This window comes from Miscanthus floridulus, chromosome 14 (genome assembly GCF_019320115.1).
Source record: "Miscanthus floridulus cultivar M001 chromosome 14, ASM1932011v1, whole genome shotgun sequence".
NCBI classification, from domain to species: domain Eukaryota; kingdom Viridiplantae; phylum Streptophyta; class Magnoliopsida; order Poales; family Poaceae; genus Miscanthus; species Miscanthus floridulus.
The window spans coordinates 88,657,663-88,675,659 of NC_089593.1; the positions used below are offsets into that span (position 1 = coordinate 88,657,663).

Below are 17,997 nucleotides of genomic sequence, written 5' to 3' on the forward strand. Positions count from 1 at the left end.
TAGCTTCTATTTATAAGGCAGCCTGAAAAACGAACCGTTATGAGCTTCTGCGGGGTGACCGGATGCTCCGATCGTTTTGACCGGACGCTCCGGTCAGTTCAACCCGCGAACAGTTTTCAAGTGATGACCGGACGCTGTCAGGGTCCGGTCAGTACCGACCGGATGCGTCCGGCCGCTCTTGGATGCTTACTTTAAACGACCGGACGCTGGATACTCAGGGTCTGGTCACCACTGACCAGACGCGTCCGGTCACACTTTCTCAAGTCTGGACCCTTACTGGAGTCGACCGGACGCTGGTCCTCAGCGTCCGGTCACTCGACCTTCCAGTGTCTGGTCACTCCAGACTTTTTCTCCTCAGTCAAATGGACTGACCGGACCCTACGGCCAGCGTCCGGTCGCACCGGAGCCAGCGTCCGGTCAGTATTTGACCCTCCATTCACTTCCAACTCTCGATCATATGTGAATGAAGTTTGCTCCAAAGGATCTTAGGCATTCATAGGAGCTACCTAGAGCTAGTTTTAACAAGTGTGCACCACACCTAACTCACTAGACTCAACTAGGTCAAGCTACCCATTCATAGCCCCCTTCATAGTACGGCCAAAGGAAAAACAAAGTCCTAAACTACTCTAAGTGTCTCTCCAACTTCAATTGACACTTAGAACTAGTTAACCTTAACCTTGTCGTCCATCCTTTGAAAACCGAAATGATTTCCATCGTAGGGGCATGACAACCTCAATTGCCCAATCGATCTTCATTACCATGACCTAACTTAATTGCCTCTGCAAAACACACGTTAGTCATAGTAATCTTGTATTGACATTAATCACCGAAATCCACTTAGGGGCCTAGATGCTTTTAGAGGGCAACTCGTTAACCTACTTTCACATGGTATTCAGAGCCTTTCTCCTAGCGGATTCCCATGGCTTTCTCGTTAACCTACTTTCATACTTGGCATCTTGTACCGAATCCTAAAGGGAAGAATATCATTGGATGTAAATGGGTATTTAAGGTAAAAAGGAAAGCTGATGGATCAATTGATCGCTACAAAGCTCGGTTGGTTGCAAAGGGGTATAAGCAACGATATGGGATTGACTATGAGGACATGTTCAGTCCGGTAGTCAAGGCGGCCACTATTAGACTTATTCTGTCCATTGCTGTGTCTCATGGATGGTCACTTTGGCAGCTCGATGTTCAAAACGCTTTCTTCATGGCATCTTGAATGAGGAAGTTTATATGCATCAACGCCCGACTATGCTGATAAATCTCATCCTACCTATGTATGCAAGCTTGACAAGGCCATCTATGGTCTGAAACAGGCCCCCAGGGCATGGTATGCACGGTTGTGTGCAAAGTTGGTGGCCTTGGGTTTCATACCGTCTAAAGCAGATACTTCCCTCTTCTATTATAACAAAGGAAATTGCAAACTGTTTGTTTTGGTGTATGTTGATGATATTATTGTAGCTAGCTCTAACCCCCGTGCAATAGATATGCGCTGCTGGCTGACCTTCAGAAGGAGTTTGAGTTAAAAGACTTGGGTGGTCTTTACTATTTTCTGGGAATAGAAGTCAAAAGAAACAAAGATGGATTAGTGCTCTCTCAAGGAAGATATGCTGCTGATGTTCGTACCCGTTCGGGAATGGACAAGTGCAAGGCTATAGATACACCCTTGTCTAGCACGCAGAAACACAGTATTGAGGAAGGAGATGCTTTAGGTCCTGAGGACTCAACAGAATACAGAAGTCTGGTTGGAATGTTGCAATACTTAACTCTTACTAGGCCTAATATTTCCTTTGTGGTTAATAAAGTATGCCAGTTTACATGCACCTACCACAGCTCATTGGAGTGCTGTGAAACGGATACTCAGGTATATACGAGGAACATTGAATCTTGGACTCAAGATTGGGGTTTCCAAGTAAATGATTGTTAGTGCTTTTTCAGATGCCGACTGGGCAGGTTGTGTAGATGATCGTCGATCTACAAGGGGCTTTGCTGTGTTCCTTGGAGACAACTTGAACTCTTGGATGGCTAGAAAACAAGCAACTGTGTCCCAATCTAGTACTGAAGCGGAGTATAAAGCGCTAGCAAATGCAACAGCTGAGACGATGTGGGTTCAAAAGCTGTTGACTGAACTTGGGATACCTCATCCTCCCATGGCTCGGCTTTGGTGTGACAATCTTGGTGCTAAGTATCTTTCTGCTAATCCAGTTTTTCATGCCAGAACGAAGCATATTGAAATAGATTCCCATTTTGTCCGAGAAAGAGTAGCACAGAAATTGTTGGATATTAGGTTCATCAACTCCAATGATCAAGTTGCCGATGGTTTCACCAAGGCACTCCCTATTGCGAAGCTTCAACAATTTAGACACAATCTCAACCTTGTCTGTGGCTGAGATTGAAGAGGGGTGTTAGATGATGTACCTTTCTCATGTGTGCGTCTAGGTTCATTTGGTTGTTATGGTGTATCCAGGTTGTTCCTAGATTGTAGCACAAGTCTGTGTAGATAATTGTCACATGTGTAATTCTGTTGTAAACTGATCCTCCTGTACACGCCACGCCGGGGGCTTTTCCCGTGCCTATTTAACACGAAGCCGAGTGCCTGGGGAGGGCAACTCGTTAACCTACTTTCACAATATGCAGAGCTCGCTGTGTATTGACCATCAGAGTCATGCAGCCAAACAATCCTGTCCTCCTACAACGGTAGCAGCACTACATCCTGTAGGCTCCCCCATAAGGCCACAAACTCTACAATTATCCTTTCATTCATGCTTGGGATCCACGTCCCTTACCCATTTGCTGTCTGTCAGTGCTTCCTTAACTATACTATTCTTCCTTTTGCTGTGTTTGAAGAAGGCAGGGTATAGCGTTCTGGGTGCCTCTCCTTGTAGCCAGCGAGAGGTCCAGAACATAGCTCGTTCTCCATTACCTAATATCACTCTTGTTGCAGCATTGAAAAGTGCTATGTCATCCTTGTCCACCAGCAGTTCCATTCCTCTCCATGGTCTGGCTCTATCATCCCAAGAGTACCACAGCCACCGAAGTCTCAAGGCTCTACTAAATTTTTCTAGATCTATGATGCCTAAGCCACCGTATATTGTTGTCGTGCAGACCCTAATCCAAGCCACTTTGCATTTCCCTCCTGTAAGCTCCTTGTCTCCTGCCCAAAGGAATTTTCTCCTTAGTTTGTCGAGCTCCTTCAGGAAGTTCTTTGGCACCTTCACCACCGTCAGCAGATACACCGGGAGGGAGCTGAGGACCGAGCTAGCGGACTAGCTCTCTCCGTCCCGCCACATTGAGAAGGCGCCCTTGCCAACCTGCTACTTTTCCTTTGGCTCTGTCCTGTATGTCCTGAAGGTGCACCATCTTGAGTCTTCCAAGCGTTAGTGGCAGCCCCAGATATTGCGTTAGAAAGTTAACGCTTGGTCTAGGGAAATGATGCAGCACTTCGTCCATGTCAAGTCCCGCACATCTAATCGGCGTGACGGTGCTCTTTTGCATAGTGATCTGTAGCCCTGTGGCATCCCCGAAAGCGCTCACGATCTCCATGCATGATGCAGGTGTTAGGATTGATGTGAGTACCTTTCTGTGTTTCACCCGTAGATTCGTAGTTAGGCTCCACGACCTTGCGGAGCTTCACCGCAACGACAGCGTGGACGCCGATGCCGTCCTAGATGTAGCCTCGCGAACGCCAGTGCACGGCATGGTGGTGAGGCAGTGGGGCGTCGAAGAACTCTTTTGGTGGGTGTGGCGGCTCCGGTCCGGTGGCGAGGTACAGTGGTGGTCCAGAGGGGCCGGTGTAGACCTGCAGGGACGACGGCGATGGTGGGGCACATCCCGTCGCTTACAGCACGACTTTAGATCGGTTTTAGGGTTTGTCTATAGGTGGATGGCGGCTCCGTTGAACCTCATTGTCCGAGCCCTCGCCCCCACCTTCCTTTTATGTGTGCTGGGCGACAGGGGCCCACCAACCGAATTAGGGTTGGGCTCCCCCAATCAGGGAGCAGAGATAGGGCCCAATAGGCCGTTGGGCCTATTGGTGGAGATCAACTAACATTCTCCCCCTTGATCTCATTCCATCTTTCACTTTCATGTTATTTGCTTTTGTTCATTCCATTACAGATTAGCTCATAGAGCATGTCTCATCGTCACGGTCCATTGCCGATAGACTTAACAGCTACAACTCACTACTCTGTTCTGAAATAGATACTTATCTTTGGGCCTTCTTTTGTCCAGGAATATTTTAGGCTTTCCCTTAAACCCAAACTAGCTATATGTTCTCTGAACACCATGTCCTCTGAACATGTTGGGTGGTAAGCCTTTTGTAAGCGGATCCGCGAGCATCCTTTCTTTACTTATATGCTCAAGATTTATGACTTGATCCTGGACTTTATCTTTCACAACATAATACTCCATGTCAATGTGTTTGGCAGCACCACTTGACTTATGTTGTGAGCATCCTGTACTGCCAGATTATAATCGCAGTATTACTTTAGTGGTCTATAGATGTCGTCAACCACCTTCAAACTGGGTATGAACTTCATTAGTTAGTTCACCTGCCCGTTGCCTCATAGCATGCTACAAACCGTCATACATTGTGGACGATGTAGTGACAGTTTGCTTTGAGCTTTTCCATGAAATAGCTCCCCTTTGTGAGATGATAGAAAATCCACGTCTGGATATGCATTCACTCTCGCATAATCAGAATCTGAATATCCCACCATGTGGAGTCAATCAGATCTTCTATACGTCATCATGAGGCCTTTCATTCCTTCCAAATAATGCAAGACTTTCTTTACTAATTTCAGTGTTCTATTCCAGAATTGTTCTGGAATCTGCCAAGTAAAACCCGGTAACAAATGCAAGTCAGGGCGCATACATACTTGAGCATGTTGCAAGCTTCCGACAGCTGAAGCATATGGAACCACTTTCACTTTATCGATTGAGCTCACATTGGTTCCTGGGGCATTTAAAATTCCCATATTTATCGCCCTTGACAATAGGAGCAGGTGAGGGACTACATTTGTGCATACTGAATTTCTTTAAGATCTTTTCCATGTATGCCTTTTGTGATAGTCCTTATACCCTTTTTTCTTCTATCTTGGTGAATCTCGATCCCTAGAACGAATAAGGCTTCGCCAAGATCTTTCATATCAAATTTCTTTATCTCCAGTAGTAGACTGACATCACTACTAGCAAGTAAGATATCATCTACATATAGGACAAGGAAGATAAACTTCTCATTCTTAAACTTTGCATAGACACAATTGTCCTCTACATTCTCTTTAAAACCCAAAATTCTTTATTGACTGATCAAACTTCAAGTACCACCGTCTTGAAGCTTGCTTTAATCTATAAATGAATTTCTTTAGGCGGCATCCCATTCGTTCTTTTCCTTCCATGATAAAACCTTTCGGTTGTGCCATGTAAACATTTTCCTCCAAGTCTCCGTTGAGAAATGCCGTCTTTACATCCATCTGATGTAATTTTCAATCGTAATGTGCCACTAATGCCATTATGATTCTGAAGGAAACTTTACATGAGACTGGAGAAAAGGTCTCATTGTAATCAATTCCTTCTCTTTGCATATAGCCTTTTGCCACAAGTCGCGCTTTATATTTCTCTATATTCCTTTGAGAGCCAAGTTTTGTTCTGTAGACCCATTTACAGCCTACTGTTTTGACTCCTTTAGGAATTATTTCCAAATCCCAAACTTTATTGACATTCATTGTTTTCATTTCATCTTCCATGGCCTCAAGCCACTTTGATGAATGATCACTTCTCATGGCTTCTTCAAATGAGGTGGGATCATCCTCCATTTGAAATTCTTTAGTGTTGTACACTTCATAATCAACAGGAATAGCTGATTTTCTAACTCTTTTGAGACCTATTAGGGGCCTTCACATTCGGCACATCTTCTATTTTGAGGTTGTTGTTGCTCCCCCTCATGTGTGGCAATAGATTCTATAGAATCCTGAAGAACAGGTTCCTCATTTTTCATTTATTGTTGCCACAGGTGAAATAACAACAGGTGCTGGCACCATAGTATCTAGCACTGTCGGTGCAGCCACAATAGGTAGTGAGAAAATTGGCTCATGAATCATTGGAGTGGGTGCTTACACCCGCTTCACTTCAAGGTCAATTTCTCGAGCTACCATGCTCCCCCTCATCTTTTCATCCTCTAGGAAAACAGCGTGTCTCGTTTCCACAAACTTTGTATGTCTCTCTGGACAGTGGAAAACGAAAACCTTTTGACTTTTCTGTGTTGCCAATGAAATGGCACCTTACTGTTTTGGGATCTAACTTCTCAATGTTTGGGTTAAATACTTTAGCCTCAGCAGGGCTCCCCCACACACATGCAAGTGGTTTAGTGAGGGTACATTTTCTGTCCACAACTCATACAGTGTTTTGGGCACCGATTTACTTGATACTCTTTTGAGAATATGAATGAGGTTTTTAACGCCTCCATCCACAGGCTCAACTATAAGGTGGAGTAACTTATCATACTGCCCACCATATCCATCAGGGTACGATTGATTCTTTTAGCTACTTTATTCTGCTGAGGTTCACCCGATATAGAAATACTGGGCTACTATGCTATTCTTTTAGGGTATGCCAACCGTAGTACTCCTCCACGATCAGACCTGACTATCTTAATCTTTAATATCTTAAATTTATCCAATACATCTTTTCTTTCTTTGATTGGATAAATATAGCCATAATGGGAGTAATCATCTGTGAATGTTATGAATGAATCATTACCATCCACACTCTTTACAGGAAACTGATCACAGATGTATGTGTGAATAATCTGTAGAATTCCTGCGCTTCGTTTGTCATCTTTTCTTAATTCTTTTTACATACTTTCCTTTGTTCAAAAACTGAGAGCTCTAATGGAGGAAGAATCTCATTATTAACTTGTCTTTCCATTCTCCCCCTCGAAATATGGCCTGAACGATAGTGCCATAATTTCGACAATGCATCGTGAGCTCTCTTATGCCACCATATCCAGAGTAACACTCTGTCACCAGCTGCTTTATCAGCTGAGTAGCATATGTCTTTGAAGTGTCAGTAAACTGACTCTTTATTCTATCGAGGTACTCGGTGACCGTGTCACATTCTAGGATTAAGCCCACAATTACGGGTTCAGTCATGTTCTTTATCACAGCCAAACATTTCTTGTTGGCAGTGATCCACTTTCTATGCTCAAAAGCCATATGATATCTTTTAGGATTCAAAATCCCTTTCTTTAGTTGCCCAAGTGGCATCATTCTCTTTTGTCTCCCTCATCGGTGCCACAATCTCAGTGGAACACGGTGAGGTGACTACCCAGTCCACCTTAGACAGGATGAAAACCAGATCATAACTTTTCTTAACATAAAATTAACACCATTTGCATGTCTTGATTCCAACGTTGGTCAAAATCAAAACATACAACTGTTCTTATACACTAATTCTACATCACCGTTGGGCAGAAATAGAATTAATGCATAAATCATTAACTTTCACAATTGTTCTTACACACTAATTCTACATCACCGTTGGGCAGAAGTAGAATTAATGCATAAATCATTAAAATTAACATCAGTTCTTATACACTAATTCTACATCACCGTTGGGCAGAATGAGAATCAATGCATAAATCATTAAAATTACGATATTGTTATTAACAACGTTGGTCAGAAAATAACAACATCATAATCCATGACAAATCTCTTTTCTCCAATTAAATACCACATTGGTTCAAAATAACTGGAGAATCAACAATTTCTTTAGCAGCGGAAAACTTTTCTTTTTCTCCAATTAAATACCACGTTGGTACAAATTAACTGGAGAATAAACAGTTTCTCTAGCTGTGGAAAAACTTCTCATTTTCTTGAATTTTACCCACAGGGAAAATTGCTTTTTACTATTTCCTTTAACCTATTAATCAATTTCCAGGAAATAAACATTTACTGGAAAAAATTTCTTTTCTTGAATTTTACCCACAGGGAAAAATTACATTTTCTATTTTTCTTTTGAACCATTTATTCATTTTCCAGAAATAAATATTTGCTGGAAATAGAAAAAAGGAAAAACTCATTCTTTTCTGTACTGTTCTTTCGGCCCAAAACAGCAAGGCAGCCCACGGCCCACGGCCGTACACGCCCTTCCCGCGCGCCCCCCCCCCCCCCCCCCCCGCGCCCAGGCCGCAACCTGGGCCTGGGCCGGGAATTCGGCCTGGCGCGCGCAGCCGCCTGGGCTGAAAGCCAGCCCGCTCGATCTGAGCCGTCCGATGGGAATCGACGGCTGCGCGTCGATTTCGCGCAGTTAAAAACCCCCGACGCCGCGCGCCCGGGGAAAACCCTAGCTTCATTCGCCTCTTGCCCTTCTCTCTCTTCGCTCGCCGCTCTCTCTTCTCTCTTCCTCAGCGCAGCCGCAGCCACCGAGAGGACACCGAGCGGGAGTGAGCAGCGAGCCACGGCGCCGTCGCCGGCCCCCTCGCCGACGCGCGTGCTCCCCGACGGGTGAGCACGCCGCCGTCGAGTGGCCTGGCCGCGGCGCCCCCTTGACCGAGCCCGGCGAGCAACTGCCCCCGCTCGGCACTTCTTCTCCCGCGCCGGCGAAGGGACGGTTCGCCCGGTGATTAGGGTTTGGATTTTTCTCTTCTTTTCTCTGATTTGCTGTTCTTCCTTTTCTTTTCTTTGACATCCGAATGGATCTAGGGTTAGGTTCTTCTCTTCTTTGGATTTTTCTTTTCTTTTCCTTTTCGGAGTTCATCCGAATGGTTTTCATCTTTTTTCTTTCTCCATGCGAGTTAGGGTTAGGTTCGGTTGAACCCATCTTTTCCTCTTTGTTCTTTTCTTTTCGCTTGAATTTCCCGAACAGATTATCCCCGTTCTAGGGTTAGGGTTTCGGCTCTGTGAGCCTAGGGCCCTATTTCTTCTCTGATCCGAATGGATCTAGGGTTAGGGTTCGTGTGCCGACCCCTCTCTTCTTTTTCCTTTTCTGTTTTCCTTTCTTTCTTCTCGGATTGAACCGATTAGTGATGGGGATTCGTTCTAGGGTTAGGGTTCTTGAGATCCTAATCCTCTTTCTTTACTGCTTCTCTGATCCGAACGCGGATCTGTTCTTTCTCCCCGCGCGGTGGCGGTGGTGACCGGGTTCCAGTGATATCCGCCACCCCCGATCCCTTTTCTTTGCTTTTACCCGGTTAGGGTTAGGAATACACACTTGTAACCTGCTCTGATACCATTGTTAGGATCGATGTGAGTACCTTTCTGTGTTTCACCCGTAGATCCGTAGTTAGGCTCCACGACCTTGCGGAGCTTCACCGCAACGACAGCGTGGACGCCGATGCCGTCCTGGATGTAGCCTCGCGGACGCCAGTGCACGGCGTGGTGGTGAGGCAGTGGGGCGTCGGAGAACTCTTTTGGTGGGTGTGGCGGCTCCGGTCCGGTGGCGAGGTACAGTAGTGGTCCAGAGGGGCCGGTGTAGACCTGCAGGGACGACGACGATGGTGGGGCACATCCCGTCGCTTCCAGCACGACTTTAGATCGGTTTTAGGGTTTGTCTGTAGGTGGATGGCGGCTCCGTTGAACCTCGTTGTCCGAGCCCTCGCCCCCACCTTCCTTTTATGTGTGCTGGGCGACAGGGGCCCACCAACCGAATTAGGGTTGGGCTCCCCCGATCAGGGAGGGCCCAGGTGGAGATCAACTAACAGTAGGTAATGTCTTCTTTTCTTGGATTGGTCAAAACTACCGCATCATCGGCATACATTGAGATACGGAGACTGGCATGTCTACCCTTCAGCTTTGACAAGAGACCCTATTATGTTGCAATGTCGAAGATGTTGTTCAGTAAGTCCATTGCCAGTATGAAAATATAAGGTGATAGGGGGTCTCCCTGCTTCAGCCCCCTTATATGCTTTGTGTTATCTCCTGGGCAGCCGTTCAGTAGAATAGAGGAGGACAAAGTCCTGAGGATTATAGCTAACCAGTCAAGCCATCTTGTCGGGAAGCCCCTTCTGCCAGCTTGATGAGGCAAGCCGGCGTTCTTGTCCTGTGGTAGTGTCTTTCCAGTCCCCTAACACACATGAAATTGTCTTGAATACATCTCTTCTGGATGAAAGCACTCTGTGATGTGGAGATGAGCTTGTCAATGTACATGGATAATCTGATCGATAGCACCTTTGTCAGGAGCTTAGCGAAGGAGTGAATGAGATTTATTGGCCGAAAATCCTTGGGCTCAGTTGCAACTTCAACTTTTGGAATCAGCATGACCTGAGCACGATTCAGATGTTCCAGGGCTCCATTGTGACGAATGTAGAAAGCACTAAGGACATCAGGTTTGATAATCTTCCAGCAGGCTTTGTAGAAGTCCATCGGTGAAACCGTCCGGGCCAGGCTCCTTTTCATTCGGTAGGCTTTTCACCGCTTGCTCGATCTCGCTCTCTGTGAATGGTCTGTCTAATTCGAGACCAGGCAGCAGCTGTAGTACGTGTGTTAAGGTGAATGTTTGGCCACTGGAAGTTCCTAATCCTGCGCACTTTCTTTCCCATCAAATTCTCGAAGTTTGTCATCATGGTTCCGGACCAAGGCACCATCTCGATTTTTAAGCATAGGGAATCTTGTACATGCATCCCCAGTTTATTCTGGATGCCTGTCTTCTTTGACTTCTTTCCAAAGCTGCCAGACCTAGCATCCTGACTTTTGAGATCCCGTCTCAAGTTCATCTCCTCGCCTGTTAGCTGTCGACTTTCTTGTGCGATGTCGAGTCTTACATTTGCAGTCGTGCATTGCTAAATATAGAGGTTTGCTCCAGCTACGCAGGGCGCGCGCCGTCTCTGCTAGCTTCTTGCTCAGTACGGTGTGCGCCGAGCCCAGCCTGCCCCACCTCACTGAAGCCATCAATTTTAAGCCAGTGATTTTCAAATTTGAACATCGCCTTCCTTGCAGCATGGTTTTGGTGGGTGAGGATTAGGGGACACTTCCCATTCTAAGTCGCAAAAAACTCTGTCCACACGCACCAAGGTTGGATTTTCCCTTTCATTTGACCATGCGTATCTCCTATTCTGCAGCGTTATCTCCATGAGTTCACACTCGTCCAAAGCTCTCCTAAACTTCCCCCATTAATCTTCTTCTATTCATATTCAGGTTGTTTTTGTCACTTGCTTGGTACATGAGGAGAGAAGGCAGAGCAGATGTCACCTGTTGCACGTGTCCTTGTAGAAGTCCATCATCGGATCAGGGTGCGTGGGCGGTGGGGGAGGCGCTCCAAAGGTATGTAGCTCAAATGCTCGCTTTGCATGCGAGAGGCACGGGGTTCGATCGCCTGCATCTCCATTTTTCTTAAGATTTTTCGTGTCTTCTTACTTATATTGTTTTTCATAATAATATTTTTCATGCATACATTATACGGTAAATAAATAAATAAACATCTGTGCATGGACCATATGAAAAAGCTGTTTTACGGGCGACGCGGGTAGGTACTGTACGGTAGCTGAATGCATGCAGGCCAATGCAAGGACCAAATAAGTTTGTTTTGCTTAATTTGCATGTCCGACCCCGTCCGAGGCGATGCGCGTGGTCAGGGAGGAACTCGATCATCTCTGACCGGCGGAAAGGCGGCGTGAGTGATGGGTTGGTCTGTCAACGCCTTTGAATTGAATCATCATCGTCCGTTCCGTGAATACGAGTAAAATTTAGAGATATCACGTGGAGTGTTCGGATAGTAATAATAAAACAAATTACAGAAGTCCTCAGTAATCCACGAGCGTTCGGATAGTAATAATAAAATAAATTACAGAAGCCATCGGTAATCCGCGAGACGAATTTATTAAACATAATTAATCTATCATTAACGCATGTTACTGTAGCACCACGTTACCATGGACTAGCTGATTAAGCTTAAAAAAAATCAACGGCTACCATCGCGTGAATTGCAAATGCAATTGCATGGCATCCAAGGCGCTGCTGCTGCAGTCAGCCATGACGCGACGCCGACGCCGACGCCGGACCCCTACCGCACGCGCGCGCACAGGAGTTGTACACGACTACTGAGATGCTCGTATTGAGTGTCAGAATTAGATAAGCTCCCTCTCTCCCTCCACGAAAGAAACGTAATTGTAGGATTTATAGCTCAAGTTTCATTAAATTTATAGCAAATAGTATTAAAATTTATGTCTCTAAATAAATTTATTATAAAAATATATTCTATGACTAATCTAACGGTACTAATTTTATATCATAATGTTAGTATCTTTTATATAACTTTTATCAGACTTCGAACCGATTGACTTGTTGTTCTTGAAAAACGAGAAATATACTCTTCCTTGGACAGAGACAAGAGAGTACTTAGGTATTTGAATCGAACGGGGGGATCGGAGTGCTAAAACAGCAACACCAGACAACCAATAATTACCAGCACTGTACTAGACATCTACGTACAGTACAGCATCTGTCTAGTATCTATCTGCTGTCACTAGCGCTAATTAACTGTTGTAATTAACACAACATGCAAGACCTGCGATGCGAATGCGATACATATGATCCAGTCACCAACGACGTACGTACATACAGAGACGGTAAAAAGGCGAAAGCTAGCTCCCGTCTGCTGCTTTCAGGAGCGGCCGCCTCCTCCTTTCCTTCGTTTTCTGTTTTTTTAGTACTACAAAAGAAAAGGAAAAAGAAGAAGAAGAAAAAAAAACAAAGGATGATGCTTTGTTCCTCGTCTTCCTGATGATCGATGCGCCATGAGTAGTAGAGTACTCCGTAAGAAGTAGCAGTAGCGCAGGCAGGCAGCTAGAGGAAAGCGCCGTGCTGGGGCTGCGCCGCCTCCAACCCGCCGGCCATCGGGAACGAGAACCACGGCGCCGCCGCGCCGTACGCCTGCTGCTGGCCGCCGGGGCGCACGGGCTGCGGCTGCACCACCACGCGGTGGTGGTGCTGGTGCTGCTGCGGGCGCCGCAGCGCCGTGGGCGGCGCGCCGGTGAGCCTCTGCACCAGGTCCCGGAACTCCCGGGGCTCCACGCGGTACACCTTGGGCGGCGGCGGCGGGGGAGCCGCGGATGAAGGCGCTCCGCCGCCTCCGCGCCATGGCCGGGCGTTGGTGGGCGGCTTGTTCTGCGCCGCCTCGTGGCCCTGCGGCACCTCCATGTTTGCTTGCCCGCTGCTTGGTTTTAGCTTCTTGGATTGGAAGAACCAAGAAGGAAGTGAGTAGCTAGCAGAAGGGAGGGGAGGGGATCCTTGGCTGCTTTCCTGGAAGTGGAATGAAGGAGAGGCCGAGACAGAGAGAGAGAGGATGAGAGCGTGTGGAATTTATATACAGCTCATCCTAGCGTCGTCTCGTCGTCGTCGTCTCGTCTGTAGGAGAGGAGTAGGTGTGGCGTGGAAGCCTGTAGAGGAAGGTGGTGGCGGGCGAGATAGAGACGACGCGGCACCGCCGTGCCACGTGGTTGGAATCGGGAATTCGGAAGGAAGTGGGGCGGTCAGTGCTGGAAGGCGCAGTAGATTATCGAGGTCCTTCCTCAGATGCATCGCCGCCACCTGGACCTCGGTGTTACCGACCACCTCGCTAGGCTAGGCAAGCTAGGGGTCATCCGCTTCGATGTGATGTCGTGAGTTGCTTCATCACCTCCACTGGCTGCCGACGTGGACCATGGATGCTTCCTTCTCTCTCTCTCTCTCTTTTTAATTTCCATCCATCAAAATCTGATGATCCGCTGCCAACCAAATTGGTAGAGCGACTCCAACAACGTCTAAAAATTTATTTAAGTGGTAAAAACCTGGTCTTTTCTTGAAAAGTCCAAACAATAGTACGTAGTTTAAAATAACAAACCTTTTGCCTACTCCAATGATAGTTTCTTCTTTAATTTATTGGTTGTTAAAAACACACGTGCCGTTGTCGATTTAGATGCAGAGCCGACACTACACAGCTGGCTGCTATGGTCAGCCATCCTCGGTTTTTCCAATCGCAATGGATTCGGAGTGAGGGTGAGTAGTTTTTTTTGTTTCCTCCATCATGTAAAAAAAACAAGATTATATTGATCATGGGTTTACCCAACTGTCAAAGCTGCTCTAATAAATCCATTACTAGTAATGGCATAAATCACATTTCCATCTCACCAAAGCCAAGAGCATGCAAAGATTCCCTGCATACATATATACTAATAAATAGGTAAAAGATACAGCTGGATTGTTGAGCACGCCCGCCACAGCAGCCAAAGAGAGAGAGAGAGTGACTACTTGGACATTCCGATGGGTTGCATCGTCGTCTCACCATCATATCGCCCAGCCCAGTCAAACAGAGGTGGCTAGCGGTAGGCTACGTACACTCGTGTAGTCGTGTGTGGGAGCACAAGTTACGAGTAGTATACGGAGTATATATCAACTAAACCTTTATTTATATAAACCGAAAATAGTTGAGCGAGCCGGCTAGTCTTTTTTTATAAGCTAGATGTTTAAAATATATAGTTTACAAATAAACTATAAGCTATTCTATTTAGATCAGTGAAACCTTTTAACGGCTAGCAACTTATTTTAGTCAATCCAAATGTTGCCTTGCTTGCTTCATTCACTCTTAACAATATATAATGTACTGTACTACGGAGTAACAATTAGTAATATCTCCGGACAAATTTTTTTTCTACTTACAAAGTACTCTGTAAGCACTAGTAACAATCCAAATGTTGACGTACAAACAGGACCTGAATTATTGGTCACAATTAGTAATTCATGTCCTGTTTGAACAGTAACAATTAGTGATTAGTAACTACTACTAAGTGAAAATAAGAGAAGACAAGGAAAGGAAGTGACGGGGAACAAACAGGACCTGAGTTCTTGGGCTGTGGGCCTTCAATCTGCCCTAGGCCTCGTTTAGATTGTAAGTTTTTTCACTTTCTCCATCACATCAAATCTTTAGACACATACATGGAGTATTAAATGTAGATAAAAAAATAACTAATTACACAGTTTGATTATAAATTACGAGACGAATCTTTTGAGCCTAGTTAGGCTATGATTGGACAATAATTATCAAATACAAACGAAAGTGCTACAGTACCAGATACTGATTCCTAACCTCAATCTAAACAAAGCCCTAATTTCAAATCGATCGACACTCAGTTCAATTCGTTTTGTTTCCTGCGTGCATGGTGGTAGCGGATCGGAACTTGCATGCTACCAGCATCGGATCGGAGTAGCAGGGTGGGTAAGCACACGCGTACATGTGCCTCGAATTAAATAAAAAAATAAAATACAATACTGAATGAACAATACTAAACAGTAGGTGCAGCGCCATGCATGTTTCACGTGTTTAAACAAGGACAGCACAGGCCGCGAATTCTTTTTCAGGTCTCGTGGTACGTTGCAGTGTACCCAATTCAAAAGGCTTCCTAATTACAATGCATTCGATGTCAAGAATATAATAATACGTATTAATTTGAGCTAATGTCAAAGCAGAACGCGACTAAACGAGAGGCCGCACAACAGGGGCCCGCGTTCTTCTTTAGATTCTTTAGAAGCTAGCTAGATTGTGTTCGACTTCGAGGATGACCAAGACACTTATGGCAAACATATTTTGATCATGAAAAGGAAAAAAAAAACAACATACTATACATTGCCATTTGCTAAATATTAACTATCGTATCAGAGGCAATTTTTCAATATAAATATTTTTATTGACTTGGCGTTGAAGTCAGAAAAAGAGGAACTCGATATTTGTATATCTGTACAAAATCTTGTAAAAATCCCAATGCAACACTACACACACGTGCAAATCCTTAGCCCGTGCTACAAAGCAAGCAAAGCAAGTATTTGATGCAAGCAAAACTCTCCACAGTGGCATCCACTAGCTCTATGCATGTGCTTGGCGCAGGGCTAGAACCACTCTACTGTGATTGGACAGGCAAAGGAGAAGGATCATTCGCCCTGTTCGCTGGTTGATTTTTAAGCTGATAAGTCCAGCCGGTGCTATTTTGTTGTGAGAGAAAAACACTATTGGCTGGCTGATAAATCCTGGCCGAAACCAACAAGCGAACAGGCTGATTGACCGAAGATGATGGGCCTTGCCACTCCAAGCGGCCACTATACAGGGCCCGACTGACAATAGGTAGTTTTGTCTTCGTGATGCGATGTGTAATATTTAAGAGAGGGTAGAGATGGAGTGAGACAGTACACAAGAAAGAACAGAACACAAGTCGAATTAAACTTGACCTTCCTCGTCCAACACTGTCTCTTCTTTGTGATGCTTCTCACCTCGCTAAAAGATGGCATTCGTCCGTCCTCCTCTGTTCTACTATGTTCCACTAGCTTCTTCCAAGTCTCTGCTGCTTCCACTCTCCGTTGCCTCCTTGCTAACATGCGTTCCTCCTCCTTTGTTTGTACCCTAGCTGTGGGCGGTCGAGTTCCATTAGTCCAGTGGAGGTAGGGGGGCTTGAGCCCCCTTGTTGCTGTCCCCTACTAGATCCGTACTTGTGTCCCTGACCTAACTAATTAACACCATCAGGCTAGAGACGCGGGCGACACCACAGGTACCATGCCCACTAGAATGACCTCGAGCTCGGGGCACCCAAGCAACCATGGTATGTCTCCCCTTAGGCGAGTACCTTGAGTGCATATAATGGATGAGTGGTAGGCGCTAGTTGATCAAGTAATCTGGCACCCTCGATTTATTAAGTACTCTATCCATTTCAAATTGTAAGACATTTTGGCTTTTCTAGATACATGCTTTAACTATATATATATAGACATAGTGTATATCTAAGTACATAACAAAATATTTATCTTTTATAACTAAATAGGAGATCCCCACTAGCTTATTTTCCTGGCTTCTCCTTAAGCCACGTCATCCTCTTCATTTGGACCTGCTATTCCTCCATGTGCACTAAGCCACCGATGGAACAATCTTTCTGGATCTATCTATACGGAACTTGCGTGATCTGAGACCTTTGGATACCCGAGTGATTTAACAAACAGATATCACACAAATATCTAGTATCTAGAAATTCAAAACTGACTTTTAATTTGGAATGAAGGGGTATTATTTTTAACGAATAATTGTAGATTTAGGTATTATTAAACAAAAAGTGCAATGTTGGTTATTTTTTTTCATAATGACATACGTGGACAGTATAAATATACTTGATGTTACTTTTAGTAACAGCAACAAATTAAAAGACAAGTAATAAGATAATAATAATTCTCGGACGCAACGGTTACGTGAGGATTATTAGCGAAGTCTCCAGCTACTACTCCCTCCATCCAGAAAGAACGTAACTATGGGAAACGTGCCGGTCAAACTAGCTCAAGTTTGACCAAGTTTATAGAAAATAATATTAGCATTTATCACTACTACAAAAAATCTGTTGCGGGGCATTTTGAAATTAGCCTCGGAGGTGGGCGGACTTTTAAACCGCCTCGGTTAATGGCTAGGATTAACCGAGGCAGTCACAGTCAACCGCCTCGCAAAATTGATTTACCGAGGCAGTTACATAAAATCTATTTACCGAGGCGGGCATTATAAGGCCCGCCTCGGTTAATATCCCCGAGGCCCATCAAAAAGCCCATATCTAATAAACTATCGGGTTCATATATATCCACGTTTTCCTAAACGGTTTTAAACGGCCGGCTAAACGCGTTTAGACGGTAAACGACAGGGTGCCGTGCAGTTTAGGGCCTGGGCGGACAGTTAAACGGCTTTCCCGTTTAGACGGTCAAAAACGGGAATAAACGTTGAAGACGGGCTAAACGGGACGGCAGGGAAACGGGAATGGACGCCTGGAACGGGAATAAACGGGCGTTTAGGTGATGGCCGCGGCCCAAATCCATGCGCGGGAGCAGCAGGCGGGAGGCGGGAAGGGAACCGGGCGGGAGGCGGGAAGAGGAACGGGGCGGGAGCAGCAGGCGGGAAGAGTGGCGCCTTGGCGGGCTCCTCGACAAGTTTTGGGCCTGGTACCAGTACCGGAGGCTAGGGTTGAGAGGAAATTTCCCCGTTCTGCTCAGCTCGTACGCACGCCGCCGCCAG

General features: G+C 45.6%; 1 protein-coding gene across 1 annotated transcript; it reads right to left on the bottom strand.

The window, feature by feature from the left end:
- Positions 1-12,342: 12,342 nt before the first annotated feature.
- Positions 12,343-13,277, bottom strand: LOC136505516 (uncharacterized). The gene has a single exon (XM_066500680.1). The coding sequence runs from the start codon at positions 13,128-13,130 to the stop codon at positions 12,777-12,779; it is 354 nt and encodes a 117-aa protein (XP_066356777.1). The 5' UTR covers positions 13,131-13,277; the 3' UTR covers positions 12,343-12,776.
- Between the last annotated feature and the right edge of the window lie 4,720 nt (positions 13,278-17,997).